The sequence below is a fragment of the Anastrepha obliqua genome, chromosome 1 (assembly GCF_027943255.1).
Source record: "Anastrepha obliqua isolate idAnaObli1 chromosome 1, idAnaObli1_1.0, whole genome shotgun sequence".
Classification (NCBI taxonomy): Eukaryota; Metazoa; Arthropoda; class Insecta; order Diptera; family Tephritidae; genus Anastrepha; species Anastrepha obliqua.
In genome coordinates this window covers 25,314,278-25,332,005 of record NC_072892.1, presented here as the reverse complement: position 1 = coordinate 25,332,005, position 17,728 = coordinate 25,314,278, and the positions used below count along the sequence as shown (strand labels likewise).

Here is a 17,728-nt window from a genome sequence, read left to right as displayed (position 1 = left end):
TGAATGACACACGACGCCATTTGCAAACGCTGTGAATCTTCCGATAGGGTGATTAATTTTGCGCCACCTTGTCCACATACATCCACCTTGTTATTACTTCAAAAATTATTCTAAAACTTAACTCGGGCGCATATTAATTGGTAAATTTTTTGTAAATTAAATTATTCTAAGAGCTTCAAAGCTTTTCTGGTTCAAGGATATAAGTGCATATACTATCTATAAAATAAGTTTAACTGCTTGTGGAGTTCTTTGTTTATGTATGTATGTTTGTACAATATCTTGTGTGTGAAATTTTGCATGTTTGGTCTCATTTTTAGTAACTAAAAACTCTCGCTCAGTAACTACAACTCTCAGCAAAAATCGCAAACTATCATTTCATAATACACGAGACACACACACACACATGCACAATACCGTTTACACGGCGAGCTACAATAATATTTTACTTATATATACATAGCTATGTATGTCTTTGTCCTGCACACCATACTCCGCTCCACAAACAACTTACATACACACATATGTATGCACATGTATAAATAATCCAATGAATTTAACATATTTTTTTTACATTTTTTGTTTCATTTGATTTGTACAAATGTTTTGTTTTTTATTTTCTCTGTAATTATCGCTCACCTCGTCTTCTTGTACTTCTCTCTCACCAAATGAAAAAAAGTCAAAATTTTTAAAAATATATATGTATACATAGTATGTATATTTAACACAAAAATCGTCATAATTATTTATTTTGTAAATGTATTTTTTCTCTTTCTCTTTTTTGTGTTTATCTTTTTTATGTAAATTCACAAAACATATTTTGTATCATAATTACGGCAAAAAAAATAAAAATAAAAAAAAAATATATAAAATAAAAATGGAAAAATGGTGGCACATACTAAAATATTTCCAAAAAAAAAAATTATTTAATTACAACAACAATGAAACATTGGTAAACACATTCAAAACTGGCAACCTCGTGTGTTCTTCATGCTGCAAAATATCGAATAAAAAATCGTGCAAACATTGTAAAAAAATCAATAAAAATTAATTAAACATTTTGGTGTGGTGTGGTGCACAAAAACCCAACTAACTTTACAAAATATTGCTTTTTTATGTAAAAAATAAAAAAAAAAAAATGTCTACAAACATCATCTGAAAAACCCATTTTCTGTGTTCGGGGTTCATTACATATAAAAACTATGGTTCTTAAAAACACACATACACATATTCTGGGTTCCCTCATTGTAAACGTTCTCATGCAACAACAAAAAATAAAAAAAAATTATAATAAATAAATTACTACAAATAAAAAATCATCAAATGGAATCTGGTGAATTTTGCACTTTTGTCCTCTAAAACGTACACCACTGACTAATCAACCAACTTCTTATATAAAATCAAATTTGTAATTAACAAAAAATATAACCAAATCGCAAATCGCAATCGCAAATTTGAAAATAAAAGGCTTTGATGCTCTGGGTGATGTCCTCAAGCCAGGCATCACATCCACACATCCAGCCGCAGCCAATCAAACGAATATTGTCACTGCAGGTGCTCTGGGTCTGGCCGGCAGTCAGCAACAGCAATTACTCAACCAACAGCAGCAACAACAACTCCAACAACAACAGCAAACACAACCTGCTAGTACTGGCAAAATACTCACCGGCGATTTGGATAGCTCACTTATGTCACTTGTAGATAATCTGAATATAAATAAATCGAGCAGTGCAAAGTGAGTAGTAAAAAACGAAAAAAAAAATTAACAAAAATCATAAACAAATAATTAGTGAATGTAACTAAGAGACTGAAACAAAAATTTTTCAAAACCTAAAGTTGACGTACAAATAAACAGCAAAACGTTTAAATTTTAACAGAACATGAACCGATTCACATCAAAATGTAGTAGCACAAATCAGTGTAAAGCAAATCCAAAAGTCAAAAGTAAAAAAAAAAATCATATATTTATATGATTTTCGAAAACCTATTGAATTTGAAAATGTCAGAAATGCCCAAAACTCAAGGCGAATCTATTAAAGTTGGTGTTGGTAGATCAGCTGATTTGTTTCTTTTCTTTCGCCGTGCCCATGAGGCTGTCAGCTCAGAATGAAACAAGGCGAATTCATTATTTATTTTCTAGCTTCCCAATACTTTGCTTTGACAATCAAACGTACAGAACATTGTTGTTGGTCTAGTGACAGCACCTTTAATGAATGCGCCTTGCCTAAACTTATTGTATTGTATGAATATAAAAATACAAAGTGTTTTAATCTGCAAATGTTTTAAATGATATGCAAGTTAAGGACTTCCGATCCTCTACACTTAAAAGAAATAAATAAATAGGCTAGCCGCCCAAAAGAAAACACAAGTTTTTAAGTATCCATTCTTAAGCTTTATTTCCAATTTTGGTCTTAAACCTAATTTCCAGCAACCCGTCCCTATCGCTGTGACCGTTGCTTGCTTGAAATTGAAATTTGAAAAGGTCGAGCCAAGGAACACCAAGAGATTTGGTGGCTCCTAAAACACTCAGGCTAAAAGGCCCATTGTATTTAAAACTCTGGAAAGGGGGTGGATAGTCAAGGAGGGAAGGAGAAAAGAGAAAGTAATAGGAAAGAATGACAGTGACAGAGGTTGTTAGTCCTGTGCGAATTTTTCAGATTCTTTGACAAATCTGTAAATATCCTCCAGTTTTAGAGAACGAATATTACTCATTCTCATGACATCGGAACCCAAAACTCTTAGCCGTGCTCTAGCAAAGGCAGCACACTCACAGAGTGCTCAGTGCTATCCGCCTCCTCCAAGCAAGCCAGGCACATCGGGCCTCAATGATTCCAATGATGGTCATATGCTGACCGCATGGGTTGTGTCGTGTAATAATACCGACCATTAGACGAACGTCTTTCCTTCCAAGTTTTAGATAAAGTTTTCTGTTTGGACTTGTCACAAAACACTTTTCAGTTCTGCAGCGTTCTAGACCGGACCATCGCTCTTTATGTAGATTGCATACATAATCGCTGATCCAATTCATGATTCTTGCTGATTCCGATTATTGGCTCTGGCCCTGTGGGGGAACCGCTGATCCACGGTTGGCCAATTCAACGGCGATTTTGTTTCCTTGAACACCGGAGTGTCCTGGAACCCATATAAGTAGAAGCCTGTTTTGTCTTGCGACAGAATTAAGCTTCTTCTTACATTCGAGACTTGCTTGCTTGCCATCTTCGTTCGCCGGCAGTAGCGCAGTTCCTGCATAACCTGTTTACAACCTGTTGTCTGAGATCGGCTTTGGTCTTGACTTCCCATGGGTGCTTTATAGAATGCAGTTGGGAGACAATTCCCGTTGCATTATGTGATGAAACTAAATGTCTCCCGTTACGTGGGAGCATTGCAGCAAATGTTACCTTACATACTGCTTGCTAAGTTCTAATATGCCTGTAGGGTAATCTACTCCTAGGAAAAATGCTGCGCTACTTGTGAATTTAGAATCAAAACTACTTTATGCTGCTTCTCTTCTTTGTAGCAGCAGTTTATAAATTTTTCTCGGCACTGTATTAGATTTTAAGTTTTCGCTGCTGCAACACATTTTCGATATTCTGAAACTATAAAGATTTAGTTCAAGAGATGAGATCAGCACGCTCTGAATTTTCTAAGCAAAGTTAAAATCGGCAAATGATGTCTCGCAAATTACAGTCTGTGTCAAAAAAAGGGAACCGCGATTATTCATGAAGTATAAAAGATATATATTGAAATTTTTTTTTACATGAAAGTATGTACAAAACTACGTCTGGGGACTGGGAAGGCCAGTCCAATACAGTGACACCATTTTCTTGTTTTGCTGTTTCTCAATGTGTTTTTCTGAGAGCAGTGGTTTTGATGGTGTGGGACGATAGGGTATGCTATCTATTCCCTTTTTAGCAATAACTGATCGTGATTGGCGTAGTCACAAAGAAGGGTCCCGTTTAGAAAGTTGGACGATCACTTTATCCTGCTTTTTTGTCATCAATCGCTTCAAGCCGCTCTCGGAAAAGTCATCAACATTTTTGTACACCTTATACCGATGATTCCACATCACAACAAACTTTTTTGATCTTTTAATTACTCTTGCAGCCGCGGCGTAAGATAATTTCGGCTCTTTCGAATGCGTGCAATAAAATACCGCTTTGAAACGCCTCTCGTACTTCTCACCGATTTTTGTTTGGTTGCGTTTACGGGAAAGATTGGAACGACACTAACCTGAGTTTTTATGAAGCAAAAAGCAGGACGAAAAACCGGTTCTTTTCTTCTGACGCAGACTGCGGTAACTGCAGACTGATACTAGATAACCTATAATCTAAATCTTTCATTTATCAAAAAAAGAAGCTCTATGCGAATTAATTACTGATAAATAGCTTAGAAAGACTAGGAGACCCGACAAAAATCAACTGGTTTTGATATGTTGCCTATTTGAACCATTGCTTTTTTTGCATGGTGAAATAACCCAGGTAGCGGAACGGGCCGGGATTGTTCCCATTATAAGCCCTTTCTATTGACCGATTATGATTCCGAGTATACCTGTTAGAACTACTTTTCATATCAATTAAAGGAATCTAGCATTCCTCACAGCCGTATCCAACTCCAATGGATTCAGATCTGGACTTCCAGAAAGCCAATCTTCTGCGGCTATGAACCCAGGAATATTGTTGTTTACCCACTGCTGAGTATTTTTTGCTCTATGGGCTGGAACGGAATCTTGCTGGAAGATACAATGCTCTCCATTGAAGAAAGGACTGCTCAACTGCTTCGCCACGTCTTCTAAGATATCCTCCTGGTACACTTTTACCTCGGTCTTAACCCCTTTTTTGCAGAAATGAAGAGATGTTACGCCTTTACAAGACACTCCCCAGCAATCCATTACGCAGGCTGAATGCTGGCCACGCTGAACCCTTGGGATAACATTTTTTGCGCATTGAGATGTTTTATCATAGATTTAGTCGTTTTGCTTATTAAAAACTTCTTCAACAGTGGAGATTTTCTCAACTGTGAAAATAATATTTTCATGGCCTTTGACCGCATGCCACCGACGAAGCTGCTTACATCTATCGATTCAACTTTTCTTCAACCGCGTTGTCAAAAGATGACCAGTTGGGCGGCGGAAGGCTTGCATGTGGAGATCATCTCTAACTAGTCTTGATATGGATCTGGTCGATACATTCATTTCCTAGGGCATGATTTTCTGCTTTCTAAGGAGATTTCTGTGGATTCTTTCTCGAGCAGCTCTTATGGCTGCACTGGTTCGAACCACGCGAGGACGACCGCTTCTTTTTCTGTCTGTCACTTCAGACGCTTGGGAAAAACGATTGATTGTGTGGTAAACAAACATTCTCGAAATATTAAGTTTTTAAAGCAATTCGTAAAACGTACTTGCATTTTTACCACACTCAGGTAATGCAATCACTGCAATGCGATTTTCCATTGTTAACAAGCGAAATTTGCCACGAAACTGAGTATAATTTATGAGTAGGCAATGCATACTAAAAAAAAACATAAATAACTGAACTTTTTTCTGCGAATTTGTTCTCGCCGTATGCATTGTAAAATTTGTCACAGAATTTATGGCAAGACTAAGGCCACCGTAGCCAAATGGGTTTGTGCGTGACTAACATTCGGAAGGGCGTGGGTTCGAATTTCCGTGCATGAAACACAAAAAATATTTTCTAATAGCGCTCGCCCCTCGGCAGTCAATGGTAAACCTCCGAGTGTATTTCTGCCATGGAAAAGCTCCTCATAAAAATATCTGCTGCTCGGGGTCAGCTTGAAACTGTCGGTCCGTCCATTTGTGAAACAACATCAAGACGCACACCGCAAATAGGAGGATTTTTTATTGATGCGATGTAATCAAGAGTAGAATCATTTCTAACTACCTGGCCTATCAACTCAGTTCGGTTCAGCAGCACCAAAAATATATATGAAAAAAAAAAGGTATACCGTTAAGTTTCCGGTCTTTGTTTACGTTTCTTCGAGTTGTGAAAACAATTTTGATGCAATGCAAAATATGACGAATTTTGGTTTGCGTTGTTGTTTTTGCGTATTGCGCATATTCAGATAACTATTTATTAGGCCGGGTCGATTTGTGGGGAGGCAAAAAAATCGCCCATTGCTCTGTGAAAATCATATTCTAGGGATCAAAATAAGAAACTTTGCCGAAGGAACCATACCTCTAAAACGAATTCTGATGTCCCCCAATTTGGGTCGAACTTTTTAGTTTCTTTTCTCATGTAAAGGCCAAAATTGGTGATATTTTGAAATGATTGTATGGGGAACCCCCCAGGGGAGTTCCAGGGGGTGTGCCACTGACATGGGTGGATCGGCCGTCCAAAGTTAGTGGGGGTCGGTCATACATTTGACTCGATTGGAGCACTCTAAATGGGTCAAAGTGGGATTTTTGGTTCGACTCAAATTGGGGGACATCAGAATTCGTTTTAGAGGTATGGTTCCTTCGGCAAAGTTTCTAATTTTGATCCTTAGAATAAGATTTTCGCAGAGCAATGAGCGATTTTTAAATCGACCCGCCCTACTATTTATGTTTGGAGGAGGCGTGCGCAAAGTGTTTTGCTATAAAAAAGGAATTCAATTATAGTCCGGGAGCCAGGGTTCATTTTGAGCTCATCATTTCATGCCGACTGATTTTAATACTGAAGGCAGTCTGCCATCCAATGGATTACGAAACCAACCGTCACCTGGTCCATTAGCGGTGGGTACGTGCGTGGGATGCTGCGAAACGTGTCGAAAAAAAATTTTGAACAACTCATTTTATACCGGCTGAAATTTTGTCTGTATTGTTGACATTTAGTAGAATAAAAAAAAAAATAGTCAGCTGCGGGGTAAAGGGGGCAAAACACGTCAGCTGAACAGGCGAACTTGTAAAATAAACTAAAAAGTAAAACTACTTATGCCGATTGAAATTTTTTTACATAATTTTGGACACATGAAAATATAATAATGATGGTCAGCTGCGTTTATAGCGGTGGGAAGACCTTCAGCCGAAGCAAGAATGTATCATTGACGTATTTTCCCCCTTCTACGGCGCAGCTGACTTTTTTTTTATTCTACTAAATGTCAACAATACATGAACAAAATTTCAGCCGGTATAAAATGAGTTGGTAGAAATTTTTTTTCGACACGTTTCGTACCCTCCCACAATCACACCCACCGCGGTGCGCCAGCTGACGTTCACTTTCGTTATTCATGAAAGCTAAATCACAAGTATAGTCAAGAATTTAACGGTATAAAAACGTAGTCCAAAATCGACCCCTGGCTCCCGGACTATCGACACCACTAAGAAAATAATGACACTGTACAATATTAAATTGTGAAAAGAATTATGAGGCATTCTGTACTTTGAAGGCGGTGCAATAAATTTGCCTGAATAATAAATATTTGGTGTTTCATCAACCAACGCTCGCTACTTTTTTGAGATATTGCACATGTCAAAACTTGGGAATTTCTGGCATTTTCAGAAGCAGCAACAAATTTATAAAAATTAAAAGAACAAAAAAAAAACAGGCGCATTTGTAGTTTACACTCATACACACACACACATCAACTGAAACAAACACCACTACACGACCAACACAATTTAATTCATAATATCAAAATGCCATATACCATATTTACTTACTACCGTATAGACCCGTGCAATGGAACTCGCCGAAAAATACAGCGAAACCCGGTGCTAATTGGACACCTCAACCAATGGCGGCTACAACTGGTGCTGGCTATCGTCCAATGGTGAGTCTCAATCGCTTCTACTACAGTACTAAAAAGCAAAAAAAAAATCTTTTATTTCACGTTTAGCTCAGATAAAACAGTACTACTACTACTCTACTACTACAACCACTACTACTACTACTACTACTACTACTCCTACTACTATTTGTACAATTCGTACTACAAATATACATACGATACCAATTTGTATATTATGTATTTACCAAACTACTTATAAATATACCTACCAATCCAAAAGCAAATATTTGTCAATAAAAAACTCCAAAAAGTATACTACAAAAAAACGACAAGTTTCAAAAACGAACAAAATTGTGCCAAACTAAATATTTGTTGTAATGCCAAACAACATATAAACTTCAGCAATATATACTTATACATATATACGAAATGTATAAGAACAACCAAAATTAAGAAAAAAAACTTTTTTTAATTTACTTTTTATTCACACAATCTATTTGCTTATATTTTCGCATATTTTTCCAGTACTCCTACTTATTGTTCAACACCTTTTTTTTTCTAAACTAGACTACTTTTCCATTTTTCGAATACTTTTTTCTCTCCTTTTTTCGCTGTTCTACAGAAAATTTGTTTTGAATAGTTCAAATTAATTTATAAGTATTTTCGATAATTTCACTTAAATGTCGTAAATCGCATAGTGCATTTTCAGTCATTTTCATTTAAATATTTCTTAGTTCATACTTTTTTATTTTGTATTCAAAAATACACTACTTACATGTAGCCAAAAACTTTACTAAATAGTTTATCTTAAAATCAAGGCGAAATTCGTAAGGCAACCTAAATTTCGTATTAGTTTTTGCTGACAGATAGTTTTGGGTTTCAAAAGAGTTGCAATTAATTATTAGGCAATTCATAGTAGCCATAACCTTTATTGATAGTCTAATCTAATGAGTACTACAATCCCTCGGTAGATTTAAAGTAGAGATAGATACGAGGGGACTAACAAAAGTTCGCTAAATTGTATAGGCAAAAAAGGATACGGTTTTTGTTTTTTACTTATTTTATTACTTTTTATGTTTAATCTTCATCGTCTTCTCCACATAACCACCATTAATTTCAGTAAATTTTTTGAAGCTGTAAATCCACTGTTGAAAACAGTGCTCAAAATCGGGTTTGTGCAGCTACTTAAGTTCAGCATTAACCGCATTTATTATCGCTTCATAGCTACCTAAGATTTCTCCTTTATAATGACAAAAAAAAAAATTGGAAATAAACAGAAATAACACCTGGCAAGATCCGCAGAATATGGCGATGTACGAATTTCTTCAATGCCAGAAAGCGCAAAGAAGTTACTTGTCCTTTCAGCAGTGGTTGCTGGCGCATTAACGGAAAGAAGTAGCGACGCAATTCCTCGTTTTTCCTATTCTCAAGTAATTTTTTTAACTCATTTGGTAAGCAATTTTCAGTATACCATTTGACAGTTACTGTCTGTCTGAGAAGAATCTAAAGGTATAGCAACTACAAGTTTTGCTTTGGTGAAGTAAGCCGAGATCATCACTTTTGTTCTTGACTTTTGCTGCCTGACTTTCACAAGTGGATTTGCTCCTTTCGGGTTCCATATCATGGACTGCTGTTTGGTTTCCGGGTATACCTAAAAAAACCAAGTTTCGTTACCTGTTACGATCACATTAAAGTTGCTAGACTCTCCGTTTTCGATTTTTCTTAAAAAATATTGCGCGAAATTTACTCGTGCTTTTTTTTGACGCTCATTCAAAACCCACTCGTGGAACCCATCAAGCAGATTTCTTTGTGTATTGCAAATTATTATGCAGTATTCGTGATACTGCGAAAGTGTTTATGTCATGCGTGGCTCTCTGTCAATTTTTCACTTGATCAGGGCCACATTTATCTCGTCGGTCGACGATTTTGGCCGTTCTTCTCGAGGCTCATCCTCCACAGAAAAAGGTCCAGTCTGGAATCTTACAAATAGTCTTAATGAATAGAGTGCCCTTTTTACATGCATTTTGGAACTCATTGAAAATTTCCAAAGGCTTAAGTTGACGTCGAAACCGCAAAATATTCAGTAACGAATTTCTTGCTGCGTCGCTGGCGGAATTTCCACTGACATTGCATCCATTATTTTACGTTTTCTCGATTCCATTTTAACCCTTTTTTTCTAAATATTTAAATGAAACAGCGTAAGACTCTAAAAAGCTAAAGGCATTTTAAAATTTTCCAAAGAAAAAAAAATGCATCGACTTACCGAACTTTTGTTGGACCCCTCGTAAATCGCTGAATTTCAGAAAAAAATCCTTTAAATAAAGAGAAAATCGCAATTAGCCCAACTAAACTGTATCTACATTTTATTGTGGTACGAGGGTGACTATTTACATCGTAAGTCCAAACAAGTCTAAGCGCTATTGGAGGCTAGCGGACATTTCTAATGCAAAGTTCGTCACTTTTGATACTAATTCAGAAAATATTGTCATTTGAGCGTGAAGAAATTAACTTTCGAGTGTTTTCGTGCGACGACTTTGTTTATGTCCGATGTGAATTATAAAGTTAAGGTTCCATTGCATTGATAAACTTAGTTCTACTTTTTGTTGTTTTTGTTGTGAGAGCATAAAACATTTTCCAACATGTTTTGAAATTCTGTTGATTTAAGGGGACCGTCCAGATCATGCGCTAAAAAAAAAAGCTATTTTTGGGAATTATTTTTGAGTATGTAATGAAAGATACAGATATAGATATTGTTCGATATAATAAATAAAGTCATAAATTGTGTAAAAAAATTTTTTTTATTCATTTTATGTATTAATGTACAAAATGGTGGCCGCGCGTAAACGCCTTAAAATCGAAGTGCAAAACGGTACCAAGCAGATCTCGGGAACGGCTAGTTTGAAACAAAAAAATTAAAATGGGTTAGATTCGGTATAACAAATACTAGGTAATCCACCTATAAAAATCAATATTTTTCGAAAAATATCAAAATGGCGGAAAAAAATTGAAAAAATGCACTTTTTTTCGCTGTTTTTTTAAATAAACAATTAGTAACAATGCAAAATTTTTATATTTTATAGATGGACTACCTCGTTTAGTATGTGTAGATTATGTGGTTTAAATTTCAAAAGAATCGGTCTAACGGTTTTTATAAACTCCTTGGTACAACGTTGTTTTGAGAAAAACGCGTTTAAAGTTTTTTTTAATATAAAATTGGAAAAAAATCTTACCTCGACTCAAATACAAAATATATTTACACTGCTCCGAACTCTCTGAAATTTAAACACAATATTTCTAATATACATACATATACTTTCGAAAAATGTAAAAAAAAATTGATTTTTTGAAAGTGCTAAACTAGACAGTACCCTTAAATTCATGTCGTTCCGCTAATATAGAAGATAAAGCTTAGTTATCCAAAATCAGTTGGTAAGCCAAAAAACTGTGTTTGCATATCATCAACAATAGCGGCTCGTCTTCCTTAGCAGTGTAGCGTATTTCAGGCTGAAATTCTAGCCATACATGAGACAGCTGCCTGGTTAGGCTAAAATGTGATTAACTTTAGGAAATCTATATTTATTCTGATAGCCAAACGGCGATTAAATCTCTTGGTATGGTTCAAGGGAATTGTAAGGCAGATAAATTAGCTCGCCTCCCTCTTTATATGGAGATTGTAGGTTTACCTCTCTCAACCTACCTGAACTTCGTATTAAAAGCAGCATTTTGTACTTCAGCCAACATGAGATGGGTTCTACATGGGTCTACATGTCGCTACAAAAATGATTTAGCTAAAATGGGACGTTAGGCGCTCAAAGGCGCTACGTAATCGGTCAAGGAAAAACGTCTCCATGTTAGTTAGTTGCTTTGATCACAGGCCACTGTCTCCTAGGTCGACATGCTGAAAGATTGAATGTACCGTATTTCAACTATTGCAGAAGCTGCAAGAATGAGGAGAAGAACGCGTCTGTCAGACATTTTCTTTGTCACTTTCCTCGTGGTATGCCAGTAGGTTTAGATACTCTGTCTCTTCGTGCTTGATTGATACTGATGGTTGTAGGGATATAAGTGTCAGCCAGGTCATAGCGGTCAATGAGTTTGCACTTAAGTTGAAGTAGTTTTCGATAGGCTATACTGGCATACGTTGAGGCTTTTGTTTGCATAATTTGCCATACATCGCCATATTTTTACGTTTCATGTCTTGCAGGTCAGCGGAAGTTAAATAAGGAAGTCCTATAAAATCTCTAAAATTATCAGAGATTAGGATTGATGACTATATGCTAATGCAATTTATGTGCTTCCCATAATGCAGAGGAGCGTTTGTATCCATTTGGACGACATGACCCAGCTAACGAAGTCGTTGCACTATGTCTATGTCGTCGTAAAGCTCATACTGCTCATTGTTTTATCGCCTACGATACTCGCCCTCGTCAACGTGCAAAGGTCCAAAAATCTCCCGCAGAATGTTTCTCCCAAACACTCCAGGGGACTCCTCATCGGATATTGAGAGCTTCAATTGCCCAGTTAGTCCAAAGTAGCACTTGTTGGCAAGAGAGATTCCCCCGTTGGATTTCAAGGCTTCTCACTATTAAGCGCACTTAAGAGTACCCGGTGGTCTAGAGCACGAAAATTTCACCTATTTTCACGACTTTTTTTTTTTCCCCATTAAAAATTTAAAAAACGATGTTTCAACTTTTCAGGCATATTAGTACGTTTATTGAGAATTACAAAAAATTTTTTTTTTACTTTTGAAATAATATTTATTATTATAAAAATGCCGCTGAAGATGACCCTCTCGAAAAATCGAACCCGGACGTCGTAGATGATTTCAAGACTTCTACTCATCTGAAACACAAAATTCAAGAAGATTCTTAATCAGAAAGAGTGCAGTTATGGTCGGAACTAGAATAAATCGAAAAAATGAAAAATTTACAAAATGGCGCACTTTTGAAAAAAAAGTTCGTAAAATCGGGGTTTTTTCAGTAGTTTTTTTAGTTTAAAAAAATGGGAAATTATTTAAATAAAATTATGATTCTAGTTCCGACGATAGCGATACATGTTGTGAACAACCAAATTTCAAGTGATTTGTTTGAATAGTTTTTTTGTTTTCATCCCTGCCGTGCCGAAAAAAGTCGTTTCAAGATAAATGACTTTAAAGTTTGAGATACAGGAGCGCGCAGACCACTCTCTACCTAACTAATGGGCTGTAGAACTATAATATAGGGAATTTCCGCATGAAAATTTGGCAGTATATTCTTAAAAGCCTATACTTCCGAAATATTGAAAAAACAAAAAATCGATTTTTTGAAATTTCTAGACCACCGCGTCCCCTTAATAGGGACCCTCGTAAAGAGATAGAAAAAAATTTCGAAAAGATTGTTGTAATTGTAGTGGCAAGTTAAGCATGGCCAATTGCTTATATTATTTTTGATGTTTTATGCGCTCGAAAAGTTGAATTCGAAAATTTTTTGCATAATATGCCAAGCGCAGGCGTACTCAGCTATGGCGGTCAACGGATGCTAAGATTTAATTTTTTTTATTAATATGTTTTTTGTTTTTTGTGTTGTAATTCACTACATGCTGCCATACTAAAGTTTTTGTGTGAAAATTTTAAAATTTTTTTTTTGTAATTTCCCCATTGCTACTCTTTTACGAAAGAAAAGGCGTTTTGGACTTATTTTGTACACGTAATCAAGTGCAGTAAGCTAAAGCACAATAATTGCACTACTTTTCTCTGATACTTCAAATCGTACCTCGCACCGCGATCATGACCACGTCACTCACAACTATACATACAAAAATACGAAAATTCATACACCATCATCCGTTTACAGTGTAAAACCACAACCAAGGACACAAACCCAAATTATCTGAAGGAACAAATTTTCGCTAATTGCTTTTTAAACTCTGCGCTGCTTCTTACTGCTCTTCTCTTACTTATTTACAACTTTTGAAGATTTACAATTTTGTTACGATTGTCTTTTGTTTTTAATTTAAGCTATTTTCTAATTTTAATTATTATTAATTTATTATTTTTTCTCTTTTTTATCTTTTCTTTACATATATATTCTATTTGTTCACTCATTCGATGCGTTCATTCGTTTAACTACATACACACGAATATATTCACGTTGTCGTGCAACTCTATATCACGACAAAAAACATACATACATACATATGTACATGCAATAACAAATAATACGAAATTCACAACAATCAATTTAATGTACCCCTGTTATTTCTAAAATACCGATTCGGAATTACAAAAAAAACAAAACAAAAAAAAATCAAATACAAACAATGAACATTACCTTTTATTATACGCCCTTAATTTTGCTCTGCTCACTACATTCACTGCTAATTAATAAATGAAAATTAACTGAATTAAATAAATAAATTAAAATCAAACAAATTCCATTTACCATTCATTGCCGATTTTTGATTCTCGTGCGATTTTCACGAATTCTCGAAACGAATGAATCTCTGTGTGTGTGTATGTACTGCCTTGTTTATTCGTACCACCACTACTACTACTACTACTACCACAACCACCACCACTACCACCACTACTACTACTACTACTACTGTGTTATCTTAGGCACATGGCATGACAGTAAGTCCTGCGCCAATCACAATCCAAAACCATCCGTATATACACGCTAGTTATCCTGTTATACCAAATTATATGCAGGTAAGCTGTCTCTTATGTTTTTTATTTTTCAATTATTTCGATTAATTTTATATTTTTATTTTTAATTTTGATTTATTTTTTATTTTTCACAACTTATTTGTTTATTTTGTTGGTTTTCTTACCCATTTGCGTTATTTTGCTTAGTTTACCTTACCCCTTATATCGGATTGATTTAACCTCCTATGCGCTGGCTACTTATTTATGCGTAAATAACTAATAGTTTTGTTGATAGTCAGGTTGTTTGACCCTAATGTTGGCTCATACTCATTTTGAAAGCATGTTTTCCCACCTAACCCTAACCGCTGCTATGCATCTCTGTATATTTTCATGACCCTAACAAACTTCATGAGTTTTGAACAAAAAACAAAAAAAAAACCTTTCCTTTTGTTGTACACTTATAATCGAATATATAATAGTTTATAACCTCATTTCTGAACCATTAGTTTTGTTAACCTGAGTAAGGCTTCTGCCTCTTCCTCTTCCACTCTTCTGAAGCCAGTTATGAAAGGAGAATGTGTTACCGCTTACTATTATGGGATTTTCGATAAATCGTAGGTTTTCGTAAAACGTTTTTGAAACATTTTACTACGTTTTTAAGCAATTTACTACTTTTGTTTTAAATTTACTATTTTGTTTTTAAATTTACTACCTTTTTAAATTTACTACTATTTTAAATTTACTACTTTTTTAAATTTACTATTTTCTAACTTTAAATTTACTATGTCTTTTAATTTAAAACTGTTTTTAATTTACTACTGTTTTTTAAATTTAGTACTTTTTTAAATTTACTATTTCTTTTAATTTAATACTTTTTTAAATTTACAATTTTTTTTTATTTAATACTTTTTCAAATTTACTACTTTTTTAAAACTTACTACTTTTTCTTTCATTTCTATTTTTTCTAATTTACTCCTTTATTTTAAATTTACTATTTCTTTAAATTTGGAACTGTTACAACGTTTTTTTTCGATTACTACTTTGTTTCTAATTTACTACTGTTTTTTAAATTTACTATTTGGTTTTTAAATTTACTACTTTTGTTTTAAATTTACTATTTTGTTTTTAAATTTACTACTTTTTTAATCTTAAATTTACTATTTCTTTTCATTTAAAACTGTTTTTGATTTACTACTGTTTTTAAAATTTACTACAATAGTTTTTTAAAATTAGTACTTTTTTAAATTTACTATTTTTTTTAATTTAGTATGTTTTTAAATTTACTATTTTTTTAAATTTACTATTTTTTTTTAATTTACTATTGTATTTTTTTTTAATTTAGTGCTTTTTTAAATTTACTATTTGGTTTTTAAATTTACTACTTTTGTTTTAAATTTACTATTTTGTTTTTAAATTTACTACTTTTTTTAATCTTAAATTTACTATTTCTTTTCATTTAAAACTGTTTTTGATTTACTACTGTTTTTAAAATTTACTAGTTTTTTAAAATTAGTACTTTTTTAAATTTACTATTTTTTTAATTTAGTATGTTTTTAAATTTACTATTTTTTTAAATTTATTATTTTTCTAAATTTACTATTTTTTTAAATTTAGTGCTTTTTTAAATTTACTATTTTTTTTTAATTTAATACTTTTTTAATATTTTTATTTTTTTTAATTTATAACTTTTGTAAATTTACTACTTTTTTTTAAACTTATTGCTTTTTCTTTAGTTTACTATTTTTTTCTAATTTACTCCTTTATTTTAAATTTACTACTTTTTTAAATTTGGAATTGTTACAACTGTTAATTTACAACTTTTTTTCATTTACTACTTTTCTAATATACAGTACAATCGTGATAGTCCGACATTTCTTAATCCGACACGTTCGGTAATCCGACAACCTCATAACATCTATGGATGCAATTGGCATTATTTTATTTTGATCAGTCGTAGCAGAGCATCAGAGGGGGATTGTGTTTTGTTTCCCGGTCACAACGTATTTGTCATTAAATTTGAACGACGCCAGTTCTCTCGCGATTTCTGACAGTGTTGATGTGATTTTTTTCTGTTTTTTCGTGTCGTTATTTTCTGATCTGGTTTTACTTAGTGATGGCATCGACGTCAAACAAACGTAAATATACAACACTTACGCTGAATGATAAATGGGACATAATTCAGCGATACGAGCGTGGTGAAACACCTCTTTACCTAAGTGAGATCTACGGAGTCGGGCGAGCTACAATATATAACATTGATTAAATGGAACCTTCGGTAGTCCGGAATATTTGATAATCCGACAACGAGTCGGTCCCGTATGTGTCGGACTATCACGATTGGACTGTATTACTGTTTTTTAAATTTATTATTTTTTTTAATTTAGAACTTTTTAATATACTATTGTTTCAATTTACTACTATTTTTATTTACTATTTTTAAATTTACTACTTTTTAAATTTGTTGAATCAATTAACTACTTCTTTTCTTAAATTTATTACTTTTTGGAAAAAATGTACTGCTTTTTTTAAATGTACTATTTTTTGGGAACAAATTTAATACTTTTTTGAAACAATTCAGTTCCTTTTTTTAAACTTCCTACTTTATTTGAAACAACTGACTCCTTTTTTTGAAAAAAATTACTACTTTTTGAAACAAATGACTACTTTTTTGAAATAAATTATAATTTTTTTAAACAATTTACTACTTTTAGAAACAACTTATTACTTTTGTTAAACAATTTGGGACTTTTTTGAAGCAATTTACTACTTTTTGAAACAATTTACTACTTCTTCTTTTTAATTGATTACTTTTTCGAAAAATTTAGTGCTTTTTTGAAATTTATTATTTTTTGGGAAAAAATTTAATACTTTTTTGAAACAATTTACTACTTTTTTTTTAAATTGCTACTTTATTTGAAACAACTGACTACTTTTTTGAAAAAAATTACTACTTTTTGAAACAAATCCCTAGTTTTCTGAAATAAATCTTTTATTTTTTGAGACAATTTACTACTTTTAGGAACAAGTTATTACTTTTTTGAAACAATTAGGGACTCTTTTGTAGCAATTTACTACTTCTTTGAAAAACTACACTCCTTTAGCCTACAATTAAACATTTTTTTTTCAAACTGTATCATTTCTACAAAACTGAATTTGTGCTATCAACTTAAGGCTTAAAAATATAATAACGAAGCATAGACATTTTAGGGTCCGCATTTATTCTGAGTATAAAAGGAGTTTTGCCAATATTAAAGTAAAAGCTCAGCCTTATTTTAAATCTCAAGGGAAAGAACTTATATGTAGATAACTGTGTAAGAGAGCCCTCATAACGACTTATGTATATTATCTTAGGGATTTATGCTACCTTTTAGATTTAATAATGCG

The 17,728-nt window shown here is 33.5% G+C and overlaps 1 protein-coding gene across 16 annotated transcripts in view; it reads left to right on the top strand.

Annotated features, from left to right (window-relative positions):
* Positions 1-17,728, top strand: part of LOC129235951 (phosphatidylinositol-binding clathrin assembly protein LAP) — a 102,636-nt gene that overhangs the window by 82,074 nt on the left and 2,834 nt on the right. For 14 of the 16 annotated variants that reach the window (XM_054870924.1, XM_054870538.1, XM_054870317.1 and 11 more), the window contains 3 exons: positions 1,465-1,732; positions 7,662-7,761; positions 14,315-14,407. In XM_054870924.1, the coding sequence (XP_054726899.1) occupies positions 1,465-1,732; positions 7,662-7,761; positions 14,315-14,407 (461 nt within the window). The remainder of the gene's footprint in view (positions 1-1,464; positions 1,733-7,661; positions 7,762-14,314; positions 14,408-17,728) is intronic. The other 2 variants (XM_054870993.1, XM_054870845.1) reach the window with 2 other exon arrangements.